Below are 14,889 nucleotides of genomic sequence, written 5' to 3'. Positions count from 1 at the left end.
TAATGAGCCATGTCATGGCACAGGGGGTGGGTGTATACCCCTGTATTGCCGTATAAAAGAGAGAGCAATGGCAATTTCTTCTATACAAAATATGTAACTGAAGTAATTTCTTTATAAAAAGGTAATTTATAGAATAATGAAAAATAAAAACAAAAGAAAAAATAATTTTAAAAAAAGAAGCTTCTCTGAACAACAAAGAACTTAATTCCTCTTATTTTACTAACAGTCATTCCTTTTCATTTGAAATAATTTGAAAATTAAACTAAAAGCTAATATAGACCGGTCATCTTATTAAGTACTGCATTAATGCAGCACTATCAAAAATCTTTCAGTGATCATTAGTGATATTATAAAGCACAAAGGAGTTTACTTACATAATGAGATTAAAAATGTCTTCATTATTAAAGAGCTCTGACTTTCTGATCTAAAACAAAGGAACTCCAGTGAAATTCCTTTTATCCTTTTGTAAGAATTGGGAACATATGGTTACAAGCAGTGAGAAGCTATATAGTTTAGAAATTAATAAGAAATATTAGTAATAATAAAGCTTCCTATAAGCACTATAAGTGAAGTGGTCATTATGAATTTTCCTCATCTCAGATAACCAATGAAGCCTCATCAAGGACAGATTAGCACAGTTTCTAGCTCAGTAAGGGCTCAGGCATCAGCTCAAGAGGCATTCTTAAAGGTGTTAAGGGTTCAAGTTAAGACCTTACATAGAAACCTACTAAATATCATAACAGGAATTATGTATCCATCTTTAGATAAAAGAATTTGACATCTGTTAGGAGTTTGTATAAGAATCTCTGCTGTTTTTCATAACTAGTTTTATAGAGAAAAACAGGGACAATCACCAATTTCTGAAAAATAGGGTAAGCTTCAGAAAATATAGCATTAAAGTATGGCAACTTTTTACCTAAACAACATAATTAAGCTTAGTAAGTATGAACATAGGATATCTAAAGTTATAAGACATAAATGTGTGTCTAATGCTTAGTATGCTACCATTTGGCTAAAATATGGGAAAGATGGGTTCCAATTAATTGACTTTCTTGTTCACTTTTTTTTTTAAGATTAATTTATTTATTTTTGGCTCTGCTCAGTCTTCATTTTGGAGCATGGCCTCTAGGGCACGCAGGCTTCAGGAGTTGCGGTGCTCAGGCTTAGTTGCTCCGAGGCATGTGGCATCTTCCTGGACCAGGCATGGAACCCTGGTTAGCTATTAAGTTTTATTATTGATTTTTAAAGAATCAAGACAAAAAGTGAAGAGTGGCAGAATATGCCTTTCTAACATAGGCTTATCTGCCATAAGGATTATTTTGAGCTGCAGGCACCTGGAAAACAGCCAATGTAGTGATAAGCTTTCTATGAATTCCCCCTTACCTGCCTAAAGACAGAGCTTCCAAAAGAAACTCAATTGTCATAAATCTCTTCTCCAGGAGTTTCATCAACTAGGGAAGATTTTCTCCTATCAGGGGAAAGGTGACCAATTGAACAGAATGGCGAGTCCAGAAATAAATTCCTGCACATATAGTCAACTATGGGCTTCCCTGGTAGCTCAGAGTTGAAGGTGCCTCAGCAGTAAAGAATCTGTCTGCAATGTGGGAGACCCCTGCAGTGCAGAGACTGGGGTTTGATCCTGGGTTGAGAAGATCCCCTGGAGAAGCAAGTGGCATCCCACTCCAGTATTCTTGCATAAGCTGAAAGCATAGAAACAGTGGAATGGTGATTATCAAAGGGTGGTGGGTGGGGGTAAAGGGGGTGGTTGGTCAAAGGGCGCAAACCTCCAGTTGTATGATGAGACAAGTTCTGGGGATCTAATGTACAGAATGGTGATTTAGTTAGCAATACTGTATTGTATACTTGAAAGCTGCTAAGAGAATAAATTTTAAGTGTTCTTATCACACACACACACACACACACAATGGTAATCGTGTGACATGATGGAGATGTTTGTTATCCAACACTATGGTGGTAATCATTCTGTATATAATTGTATCAAATCAACACATTGTACAACTTAAATGTAAACAATGTTACATGTCAATTACATCTCAAAAAAGTTGAAAAAGAAAAAAATAAAAAACAAAGTACCAAAACACTACCTTAAAGCAAGTTATGGTCCCATCAAATCTGGTCACTCTACTAATTATCCAATTGTCATATGCATAAGATAACTAAGAAGGATCTCAATAACCAGGCTATCCTTATGTCAACAATACACAGCTTTAAAATTGTGAAGAGAAATCCTTGATATATTTTCTTTACCTCTTAGCAGTCACTCTCTACAAAAATTAATTTTCATGTTATTTGTAATGTGAATTGGAAGAGTTGTATTAACATTTCTTTTGAATTTTAATTTCCCAAAACTCATTTCTAACAAAGACCAATATCATTCAAAGACACAGAAATTCTAAATATAAAATAGACGGTAGTGGTAATGCATGGCACTCTTTTAAAAATTTTTTTATTTTATATTGGAGAATAGAGATGGTTAGATAGCGTCACTGACTCAACAGACATGAGTTTGAGCAAACTCTGGGAGACAGTGAAGGACAGGGAAGCAAAGCATGCTGCTTTGGGGTTCATGGGGTTGCAAAGAGACGGACATGACTTAATGACTGAACAACAACAACAATGGTAGATTAACAATGTTGTTTTAGAATGGCACTCTCTTTTATTGAGTTTCTAGCCTCCCTTTCATCAAGTAATAATGGCAAAGACTAGGTACTAACCCACAGCTAGGTCTAATAGAAGGAAAGGTGATTTTTTAAACAATATTTTAGCTTTTACACTTTAAAATGTTTATATTTTTAATAGTTATTTTTAAAAACCCTAACACCCCCTTAAATTAACTTTAAAAGGTTTTAAACTATGTAATTATAGTTTTACATTTTCTTAGCATAGAAGATGAAAAAGGAATAGTCATTTTATATCAGAAGATACATGCCTACAAAATGGATCACATATTGGTTTAAGTTTCAGTTAAAAGCAAGTTTGAAAAACACAGCAGTAAGTTTTGTTCTTCCTTTGTAATGTTTTTCCTTCCCATTTTATCTTTTAGATGCCAGATGGAATAGACTCCAGATTAGTTACCACTAAAGGTTGATGCTTTTGAACTGTGGTGTTGGAGAAGACTCTTGAGAGTCCCTTGGACTGCAAGGAGATCCAACCAGTCCATTCTGAAGGAGATCAGCCCTGGGATTTCTTTGGAAGGAATGATGCTAAAGCTGAAACTCCAGTACTTTGGCCACCTCATGCGAAGAGTTGACTCATTGGAAAAGACTCTGATGCTGGGAGGGATTGGGGGCAGGAGGAGAAGGGGACGACAGAGGATGAGATGGCTAGATGGCATCACTGACTCGATGGACATGAGTCTGAGTGAACTCCAGGAGTTGGTGTTGGACAGGGAGGCCTGGTGTGCTGCGATTCACGGGGTCACAAAGAGTTGGACACGACTGAGTAACTGAACTGAACTGAACTGAAAGGTCTCTATTGCTGGCATCCCTTATCAGCTCTATATTTGTAAATTTAATAACTAGATCACCACATAAAGTTAACTGAGATAAAAGGGATCATGGCTTGTATTTAACAATTTTATACAAACTCTGAGAAAACTGACCAGTGTTTTGTGTTTAAATAAAAAGGCAAATAATCTATATTTTTGAATATTTATATTGCAGTTTTTATGTATATACTATAGGGGAGGAAAAGTAATTTTCCCTCTACCCTTCTAAGTTCTCAGCTGGGACCCCTGTGACAAAAGTCAGATCAGTAGGAGAAAAACTAACAGAAGTTTGTTAACTTGTATATGTCACATATACATGGAAGATACAAAAGGAAATTGAGTAACTCAAAGAGGTAGTTTAGAATTTAGGCTTGAATATAATGTTCAGGTAACAACAAAGAAAGATGGGTGTAGAGGAGGTCAGTGGTGAAGTGACTAGGAAAAGTAACATAAGCAAGTACAAGGTTATGCAGGTTTATGTCCCTGCTTTCTCCATTTACAAGATTTCCTTGTGATTTAAAGTCATCGTTTTCTTCCTGGTGTAGAGACGGAGACACTCTTATAAACAGAGATTTCCTTTATAAATATAAATTTCTAAACAAAATGGTTATTTCTACTCTGTTTTCAGAGCTTCTCCTGAGAAACAGTGTCTACTGTTTCTCAAAATAATGAGCTTGAAATAACCCTCACGCCAAAGAGGCATATTTTGGGATAGCACATTTGGTCTCCTACAGTACAAAATGACAACATCCTAGGCAAACTTCTGTCTGATCAGACACAAATTCATTTAAAATTATAGTGTGACATGATTGCTTTCTTCCATTTTATTAAAAGAGTAAATATTCTTTGTATTCATTCTTTTACCTGTTTCTAAAGGCCAAATCGAAGAAGGCAACGGCACCCCACTCCAGTACTCTTGCCTGGAAAATCCCATGGACGGAGGAGCCTGGTGGGCTGCAGTCCATGGGGTCTGTAAGAGTCGGACACGACTGAGCAACTTCACTTTCACTTTTCACTTTCATGCATTGGAGAAGGAAATGGCAACCTCCTCCAGTGTTCTTGCCTGGAGAATCCCAGGGACAGGGGAGCCTGGTAGGCTGCCGTCTATGGGGTCACACAGAGTCGGACATGGCTGAAGTGACTTAGCATAGCATAGCATAAAGGCCAAATATTTAAAACAAACAATGACTGAATAGGTAACAAACAGATTGCTAAGTACAAGGTAAACAGAAGCCTGGGGCTTCCCAGGTGGCACTAGTGGTAAGAATCTGCCTGCCAATACAGGAGACACAAGAAACACAGATTTGATCCCTAAGTCCACAAGATCGCCTGGAGAAGGGAATGGCACCCTGATCCGGTATTCTTGCCTGGAGAATCCCATGGACAGAGAGAGGAGCCTGGTGGGCTATAGTCCATGGGGTCACAAAGAGTCAGATATGACTGAGTGACTTAGTATGCTCGTGTGTGCGCGCACACACATACACACGCACACACACACACAAACACAGAGAAGCCTATAGCATCATTTATAAGGAAAATAGAGTGAGGATCTCACGAAATCAGTGGTTTAATAGATCTGGTTGCTAAAGATGTGATTGTCTCAGAACCTGATGCCAGATTCCTGATCATTGCTGAGGATTAACATTAGAAAATGTGCGGCTTTACTAAAGACATTTTTTTCACATTATCTACTTTTAATTTTATGTAGCATGATAGAAAAATAAGAATATTTTACATTTCTATTTTTAGTAAAAGACTAGGTTTTCTATAATATCAAACATGTACATAGCATAAACATTAAACTTTGTAGGGCTAAAATGTATCTATATTTCTTAAAATGGAGACTGTGCAATTAATTTATCAAATAGAACTTAAAAAACAAAATTAGGCCTTAACTCATGAATACAGTCTTTTCTTAAAGCCTTTTGATTTTAGTTCCACACTCTTGATCTATAATTCCTTTACACTTTCTGAGCCTTCATTCTACTTCACAGGGCTTATTGTGAAGTTCATATGAGCCAAGTGTTATGAAATTGAGAAATATTATTTAACTGCTGACTTATTACTCACCTTCTTTAGCTCATTTTTCCCTTTCTTCAAATTTCTTTTCTCACTACTTTGTAAGAAAACACTATGTTGCTCAAGTAACAATGTCTTGTTAAATTTTGGTGAAAATTCAAAGTTTTTTGAACAATTCTTTAAAATTTTCAGAAAATGTTCATAATATCTTTATTGAGCAGATTTCAGAGAACATAATTAGAAGTGTTTCCAGGTAATTTGGTATAGATTATTCATTTCTAGGTAAGATAATTATTTTAGAATGAATGCCCAAGGGAGAACTGCTGAGGAGTACAAATTTATAAAACTATTTTATTTCCATATAAAATACAGAATATAAACTGTGATACATTTTAAAATGTGAAACAATGAATGGAAGACAATTTTTATGGATGCATAATCTGGGAAAAGAAAATAGCCAATCTTTCTAATTACATCTAACATACAAATAATCACAGCAGATTTGGACCATTTGTCAAGTTTTTTTAAATTTTATGTATTTTTGACTAGGTATTAAATGCACATGGATATAATCCAAAGGATACAAATATAAGTAGAATGAAAATTAAGTCTTTCTTTCTTTTCTGCCCACCTAGCTATATAATTCTCCAAAAGATGTCATACTTCTCTGCACCCTGCTTGGCCATACATTTTGGGCAAATTAATTTTAATTAGGGAGTAAACATTTCATTTTTTCTTCAGAAGTCCAATCAAGGAATATTTTCAAGATAGGATGCCTCATAGAAAAACAAAGGCAAACAAAGCACCCTAAGAATTTATTCTAAAGAGTTTTATACCTGCCATACTGAGTAAGTATGCAGCAAAATGTTTTTTTCCTTTTTTAGAAAATAACTAGAGAAGAAAGCTTCTTTCAATTGGTAAATTCATTACAAAATACCTTTTAAAGAAAAGATGCTTTACCTCTCACATATATAAAGCAACATCAGGTCAAATTCTTAAAGAAATGGGAATATTAGACCACCTTACCTGTCTCCTGAGAAGCCTGTATGCAGGACAAGAAGCAACAGTTAGAACTGGACATGGAACAATGGATGGCTTCAAAACTGGGAAAGGAGTGCATCAAGGCTGTATATTGTTACACTGCTTATTTAACTTGTATGCAGAGTACATCATGCAAAATGCTGGGATGACTCACAAGCTGGGATCAAGATGTCTGGGAGAAATATTAGCAATCTTAGATACGCAGATGATACCACTTTAATTGCAGAAAGTGAAAAGGAACTAAAGAGTCTCTTGATGAAGGTGAAAGAAAAGAGTGAAAAAGTTGGCTTAAAACTCAACATTCAAAAAACTAAGATCATGGCATCCAGTCCTATCACTTCATAACAAATAGATGGGGAAAAAGTGGAAACAGTAACAGATTTTATTTTCCTGGGCTCCAAAATCATTACGGACAGTGGCTGCAGCCATGAGATTAAAAGACACTTGCTCCTTGGAACGAGAGCTATGACAAACCTAGACAGCATTATTAAAAAGCAGAGACATCACTGCCGACAAAGGTCCGTATAGTCAAAGCTATGGTTTTTCTAGTACTCATGTACAAATGTGAGAGCTGGACCAGAAAGAAGGCTGCGTGCCAAAAAATTGATACTTTTGAACTGTGGTGCTGGAGAAGACTCTTGTGAGTGTCTTGGACAGCAAGGAGATCAAACCAGTTAATCTTAAAGGAAATCAACTCTGAATATTCATTGGAAGGACTGATGCTAAAGTTCCAATACTTTGGCCACCTGACACAAAGAGCCAACTCACTGGAAAAGACCTTGATGCTGGGAAAGATTGAGGGCAAGAGGAGAAGAGGGTGACAGAGGATGAGATGGTTGGATGGCATCACTGACTCAATGAACATGAGTTGAGCAAACTCCAGGAAATGGTAAAGAACAGGGAAGTCTGGCATGCTGCAGTTCATAGGGTCACAAAGAGTCAGAGATGACTTAGCAACTGAACAACAACATCAGTCAAAAGAAGTGAACCCCAACATATATCCCATTTATTCTAATGAACTGATTTTAAATTATTTGCAATTAACATATTTTTCAGTTCAGTTGGTAAAGAATCTACCTGCAATGCAGGAGACCCCAATTTGATTCCTGTGTCAGGAAGATCTGTTGGAGAAGGGATAGGCTACCCACTCCAGTGTTCTTGAGCTTCCCTTGTGGCTCAGCTGGTAAAGAATCTACCTGCAATGCAGGAGACCTGGGTTTGATCCCTGGGTTGGGAAGATTCCCTGAAGAATTAAAAGCCTACCCATTCCAGTATTCTGGCCTAGAGAATTCCATGGACAATATAGTCCATGGGGTTGCAAAGAGCTGGACATGACTGAGAGACTTTCACTTCACTCACTTCATCTATCAATGGATTTTTGTGAACGGCTTAATAATACTTAAAAACAGCTCTTCTGTTTATGTTAAACAAACTGTTCAATCATATTTATACTAAAAAGTTTTACTCCAAAAAGTAAAGATTTTGCCTTAAAAAAAAAAAAGTTAGCTGTCAGCCAAGCCTCTGTTCAAATTACTAGAAAATCTGAATTAATAGAAACAAAATGAAAAGAGTTAATATACAATATCCATGGTATACTACAAAGGAAAGAAACTTAGCAGGGAGTCTTTTTTCCATCGTCATATGAACTAAACAAAAAGACAAAGTCCTTAGAAAAGTTAAACTCCTTAATGACTTACAGGTACACAGATTTTTAATTCATTCTGTCCTTTTTATTTTTACAGCCCATGCCCTACTTCACATTTTCTTTGCCTCTTGCCTAAACCATTGTAAAAATTTCCTCACTGGTCTCTCCCTTCCATTGGGGTTCCACAGGAAAAAAAAGGATTTTTACAGTTTAAAAACATTCAGAAAGTGCTAGGTTAAGTGATATTTGAAAAATTTTAACCTATAGTCCTCACTGACTTTAATATTCCATGTGTATTGTAAGTTCCCAAGATACTACAGTATATAACCACTGCATAGTACTATGCTGATGCTCTAAGCAGTATGAAAAATGTTGGCATAAGTGATAAACTACTATATAGGTCAAAGTCCTACTTTCCAAGTTCACCTCCCACTGTGCTTCCAGCATCCTGTAATGTCTATTACTGTTTTATATCTCTGTGCCTTTGTTCAGGATGCCTCTCTATCTGCAGTGTCCTTCCTCTTGTCTCTACTTACTGAAATCATGTCCAGTCACAAAGGTGTAGGATCAAAAGGTACCTCCTCCTGGAAGTCACTTCAAATTCTTGACAATCTGATTTTTTTCAATTTTCCCAAGAACTCTATGATGTTTTTGTAGCATTTATTGTCACCTTAGGTTATATTGTAACTCTAACTTTCTTCTTCACTAAATTATAAGATATGGAAAACAAGAATTTCCTAATACATAGTTGGTTTTAAAAACACTTATGAATTGAAATAATAACTTTAATTTTTCCAAAGAATGCCTGAAAATAAATCTCATTTCATTATACAAATACATGCAAGCCCACAAACCTGCTGGAACTGATGTTACCACCTCCCCCTACCACCATTTGACAGATTATTATAAACATCATAATTATTAAGCAGTTAACATTCCGTGAACAGTAACTATATGCCCGGTACTGAGCTAAGAGCTGTACGCAATTTATTTCATTTAATCTTCAAAACTATCAGGTAAAGTAGGTTCCAATATTACTGAATTTACAGGTGAGGAAACTGAAGCTCCAAGAGGCAAAATTATATGCCCAAGGTCTGACAGTAGTAGGTTAAGATAGAATAAGTCACAGAGCTTAGAACAAGATTCAGATCTGATTGCAAAGCTCACTGTTAACTGCTACTCTTTGCTGGCTTTCAGTATTTGCCCAAGATGTTCTCACTAATAAACCATGATGTTAATCAAAATTCATTTAAATTTAGTAATAAAGAGTATTTAAAATTTTCAGAGTTCAAAATTCACTAAAGTAAAATCTGACATCTATACTATTGAAATACAACTTCAAAAATGAAAGTGAAAGAGTTACTTACTTGCACAATTTGCCTTCTGCCATGTGGAATTAAAAAACTCAGACAGAATCACAACTATTTGCATTCTATCTGCCATTAAAAGGCTTCTGGCACAACTATGACTCTCTGAAGAATTCTGTAACCAAACAAAAGAAAAAAATACAATCTGAGTATTCTTAGACTTCCCAAACAACAACCTGAGGCCCAAAAAACCTTATAAAAATAATTCATATTTATTATAAGCTTTTGGGGGCTTCCCAGGTGGCTCAGTGGTAAAGAATCTCCCTGTCAAAGCAGGAGACGCAGGTTTGATCCCTGGGTCAGGAAGATATCCTGGAGGAGGAAATGGCAACCCACTCCAGTATTCTTGCTTGGAAAATTCCATGGACAGAGGAGCCTGGCAGGCTATAGTCCATGGGGTCACAAAGAGTCTGACACAACTGAGCAATGGAGCACATATGCATTATAAGCATTTAATATTTTGTTATAATCAAATAATGACATCATTAATAATAACTGTAATAAAACAATAGCAGCTAACATTTATTGGTACCAGGTTCACTTACAAAGGAAGAAAATCTTTGCTTCTTAAATAAGTATTTGCTTCTATGGTACCATTTCAAATACTTAGGCCCACATATAATATTAATATACTTCTTATGAACAGGAAAATATTCTGGAAAGCTGTTCACCAAAATGTATCAGTAGCTATCTCTAAATAATGGAAATAGAGGGGTTTTCATTTTCTTTTTTGCCTCTTTTACACTGTCCAAACTTTTCTACAATGAACATATATTATTTACGCATTTTTAAAAATCTGGTGGGTAAATGATGACAAAACATTGTTTCATCTTCTGGACAGTTTTGGCTCAAAATCTTAAAATCCACAAGAATGGATCTACACTATGTAAATGATAAATTCAAGTTCCTGAATTACTGGATCCTTATCTATTTCCTTTCCTTTTTGCCACAAGCAAAGTTAAGTCTTGCTGACCCTTCACCCTTTCAAAGTTATTTAACTTCTATTATTTACCAGGCATTATAAGTATCCTGGAATTTTGGGGTAAGTTTTCCCTGATGGTGCAGAGGTTAAGAATCTGCTTTGCAATGCAGTTCAATCCCTAATCAGGGAACTAGACCCTACATGCCTGTGGGCTGCTACTGAAGCCTGTATGCTCTGGAGCCTACAAGATACAACTAGAGATTCCATTTACTGCAACAAAAGATCTTACATGCTGCAACTAAGACACAATATAGCCAAATAAATAAATAAAATATTTTCTTAAAAAAAGAATCCTGGTGTATTGAGGGTACAAAGAGTGATAAGGCATGCCATCAACACTGGGCCTTCAAGAACCTCCCCAGAGACATATAGATAAGGAATTAGTGTGATGAGCAATAAATGAGAGAGTGTGCTAGCTCTAGAAAAGAACTGATCAGCCATATGGGGTTAGAAAAGAGGGAAGTTGGGCTTAAGAGCAGAAATCTTGCTTTAAAATATCTCTGAAGATCATTTTGGGATGATTACCCATTCTGTGGCTTAGTTTTGTCAACTCATTAAAAGATGCAACCTCAAATAAAATATGTTAAAAGCCCCTTTCCTGGAATTGCTTTCAGAGCAATATCAGCTATAGAAGAAAATTTCAGGAAAGAAAATGAAACAATATTTTGTGATAATTTACCCATCAGATTAAAATGGAATGTGGCCTAAAGAGTCAGACAAACCTGAATTACTAGCTGGCAATCTCGGAAAGCTGAGGTAAACTCTGTGAGGCCCAGTTTCATAATCATTGAGTCATTAAACGAAATAGCATAGATGAATCACTTAGCACACTGGCTGGCACCCAGTAAGTAACTGATATTTGCTATTTCACCTAGCTACCTGTTGCCAACAAAAGTGCTCTAGGTGGGTGTAGCTGGCTAAGTGTAACCTGTTACTTAAGAAGGAACTGGATGTAAGTGGATGATTGGCTATTTTAAAAGTCAATACAGAATAACCTGTATGAGTGGTCAGTGTGTGGAATAGTTCAGTTGAGGAAGACATCAATGTAGCTGGGAGAAATGAGGAGAGTTCATGGAGGAAGCAGGATTTGAACTAAGCCCAATACTAAGAAAGGGGCAATATAGTGGTTAGGGCTCCACACTCAAACCCAGATTCAATCCCGGTTGGGGAACTAACATCCCACATGACGCATGTGTGCTAAGTCGCTTGCCGCGTCCGACTCTGTGCGACCCATGGACTGTAGCTCACCAGGCTACTCTGTCTGTGGGATTCTCCAGGCAAGAATACTGGAGTGGGTTGCCATGCCCTTCCCTGGGGATCTTCCCAACCCAGGAATCGAACCCGAATCTCTTATGTTCCTGCACTGGCAGGCGGGTTCTTTACCACTAGTGGCACCTGGGAAGCCCAGGGAAAAGGGAAGAAAGGGGAAAAGGTTTTAAATGGAGTAAATAAAATGATCAAGGGGTGAAAGAAGGAATGACTATGTGGTATTCAGGGAGTATCCAGGATGAGAAGATGGTGGCAACCATGAGAATCGAAGGGAAATGATGAATAACCCCAATGATGATGATGTACTTTTGAATACCTAGTGGTTCTAAATGCCCTAAATGTATAGCTCATTAAATCCTTGTAAAAACTCTATGAAATAGACAGATCATCCTTCTGGATTAAACCCAGCCACTTTCACTGCATGGGACTCATGACATGGCACCTGCCCACTTTCTCAGACTCAAATAACTAGTCTCCTCCTGGCTCACAGTGCTTTGAGTTCTTTCTAGTCCTTAAACACACCAGACTCTCGGAGTCTTCACACCTGCTACTTCTTTACAATGTATATATTCTCCCCATTCTCCCACCCTCTCAAATTTTAGGTGTCTTTAACTATTCACCATTTCTATCTATTCCCAGCCTGAGTCCTGATCAGCACTCTTGTTACATGCTTTGGTGGCATTTGGGATTTTTTTCTTTGCAACACTTACATCACACCTGAACTAAATAATTACAATGATGTTTAATGCCTGTTTCCTCTATCAGACTATAAGCTCTTCTCATTCACAGATACATCCCTAGTAAGTACAACTACCCTGCACATCATAAGTATTCAAGAATTTTTCTGAATGAATAAGAACCAGTGCTGGAGAAGGAAATGGCAACCCACTCCAGTAATCTTGCCTGGGAAATCCCATGGACAGAGGAGCCTGGTGGGCCACAGTCTATGGGGTCCCAACAGTCAGACATGACTTAGCAACTAAACCACAAAGAAACAGTGCATTCTAATCTCTAATGAAAGACAGACATATTATGTCATGTTGTGTTCCAATCTCCTCCTTCTATTCCTAAGAATTTGTAAATCTACACTAAAATTATGTTGAACACTTCCAGATACATATCCTCAATTACTAGTACCTTCATAAATATATACACATATCTATATGTCTATCTGGGCTTCCCAGGTGGCACTAGTGGTAAAGAACCTGCCTGCCAATGCAGTTGACACAGGAGATGTGGGTTTGATCCCTGGGTCAAGTAGATTCCTTCGAAGGGGAAATGACAACCCACTCCAGTATTCTTGCCTGGAGAACCCCATGGACAGAGGAGCCTGACAGACTATAGTCTATAGGGTCGCAAAGAGTCGGATACAACTGAAGTGACTTAGCACGCAAACATATGTCTATCTATCTGCCTATATAAATTTTAAATGAACCAAGTAGAATAAGATAGAGATTAGCAATTCAGAATAGGGGGAGGAGAGGCAAAGCATCTTGGCAACCACTCTGATGATGGTGAACAGCTCAATGAAACTATATTCCTATCAGTTTAAACTAAAAGAAGAAAGTATGATTCAAGTAAGAAGGAATCCATTAATTCCATTATTCAGGTTTCACAAATCACTGTATTCTTTATCTTGAGATAATAAAACTATATGGAGTCCTTGACCCATTAATTCCAAGAGAAAGTGACTAGAAAATAGAATTCTTTTCAGATAACTATTACAGATAAATCAATCAGTTTGCTGCACCACAGAAATAGCATGCTAATTTCTACCATTGATTCTTTTTCTCTTTACACTCTCCTCCTCTCTCAATCAATCCATGGACATGGATTCACACTAAAGAGTTGAGAAAGAATGTCTTGATAAAATTCTGCTTGTAGGTTTTCTCTAATAAGCACCCCCCCTCTTGCTCTCTTCCCTCCTTTAATTCAGCATCTTCACTCTTTTGTTCTAAAATCCTATTGTACAATTTGTAACATTCACATGGATTTTTTTTCCTTTTTAAATTTTTCTCAATATAGATTAATTTTATTTCCCTAACTACACTGATAATTTTAAGTTTGAAGCCTGGACTATCCCCTCCTTTTCCTTCAGTACCCTTTTACCTGTTCAATATTTAAGAACAGCATGTACTTGCTAATTAAACTGATTTAAATCAAAGACTTGAGTCAAAGAAAATACATTACTCTCCAGAAACAACTCCCTGCCGCACACACACAAAGGACAACTGATAATTTAAATTCACTCCTAAGAAATTCATACATATTTTTCCATACGTTCATTACTACACATAATGGCTCAATTCCCACACCTATCTGAAAAAGCCTACTAAACCCATGAAATACCCCCAGAAGTTCAGAAATGATGCTTTTGAGCTATGGCATCCAGCTCTACTGAGGAAAGGGGTGGATGAGTTGGGAGAGGAAATATAAATTGGGGAAAGGGTCTTTCTGCCTCTTGTTATCTCTCCTCTGATCCTTTCACACAACAGTGACGCAAGCCAGGTATGCAGGTCACTGGTAGAATGTGAGACACAAAGCAGAGGACACAGTTCATGCCACCCTTACATTGCCATGGGCAGTGGGGAACTCATGTGGAAATCCATACACAAATTGGCCCTTAATTGGCCCACAGAAGCCCATAGCACTGTACCACCAGAGTTCGGGGTAATTTTTTAACTTCATCTTAATTCCACAGAAACTACACAAATGAGAAAAGTATTTGCTGCCTCAAGAGCCAAGCAGTGCAACACAATTCAGTCATTCTGACCACAGAACAACTAACTCACTTACTGCTTAAATCAGTTATGATGCCGTACATACCTGCTATAGTATGACAGCAAGGGGCAAGTCTTGGGTGCTTTAAAATAATGGGGTATACACACACACACATATATATCCCTGGCTATAGAGAAGGCAATGGCACCCCACTCCAGTACTCTTGCCTGGAAAATCCCTTGGATGGAAGAGCCTGGTAGGCTATAGTCCATGGGGTCGCTAAGAGTCAGACACGACTGAGCAACTTCACTTTCACTTTTCACTTTCATGCATTGGA

At 37.2% G+C, this 14,889-nt stretch overlaps 1 protein-coding gene across 1 annotated transcript in view; it reads right to left on the bottom strand.

Annotated features, from left to right (window-relative positions):
• The window catches only part of OSTM1 (osteopetrosis associated transmembrane protein 1), a gene marked incomplete at its 5' end in the record, with an annotated part of 44,742 nt that overhangs the window by 27,735 nt on the left and 2,118 nt on the right, over nucleotides 1-14,889 (bottom strand). The window contains one exon of the mRNA XM_010856696.1: nucleotides 9,581-9,695. Coding sequence (XP_010854998.1) covers nucleotides 9,581-9,695 — 115 coding nt within the window. The remainder of the gene's footprint in view (nucleotides 1-9,580; nucleotides 9,696-14,889) is intronic.

The sequence above is a fragment of the Bison bison genome, unplaced genomic scaffold (genome assembly GCF_000754665.1).
Source record: "Bison bison bison isolate TAMUID 2011002044 unplaced genomic scaffold, Bison_UMD1.0 scf7180017864373, whole genome shotgun sequence".
Taxonomy (NCBI): domain Eukaryota; kingdom Metazoa; phylum Chordata; class Mammalia; order Artiodactyla; family Bovidae; genus Bison; species Bison bison.
Note: the sequence above shows the minus strand (reverse complement) of the source record. Positions and strands in the feature narration are given on the sequence as shown.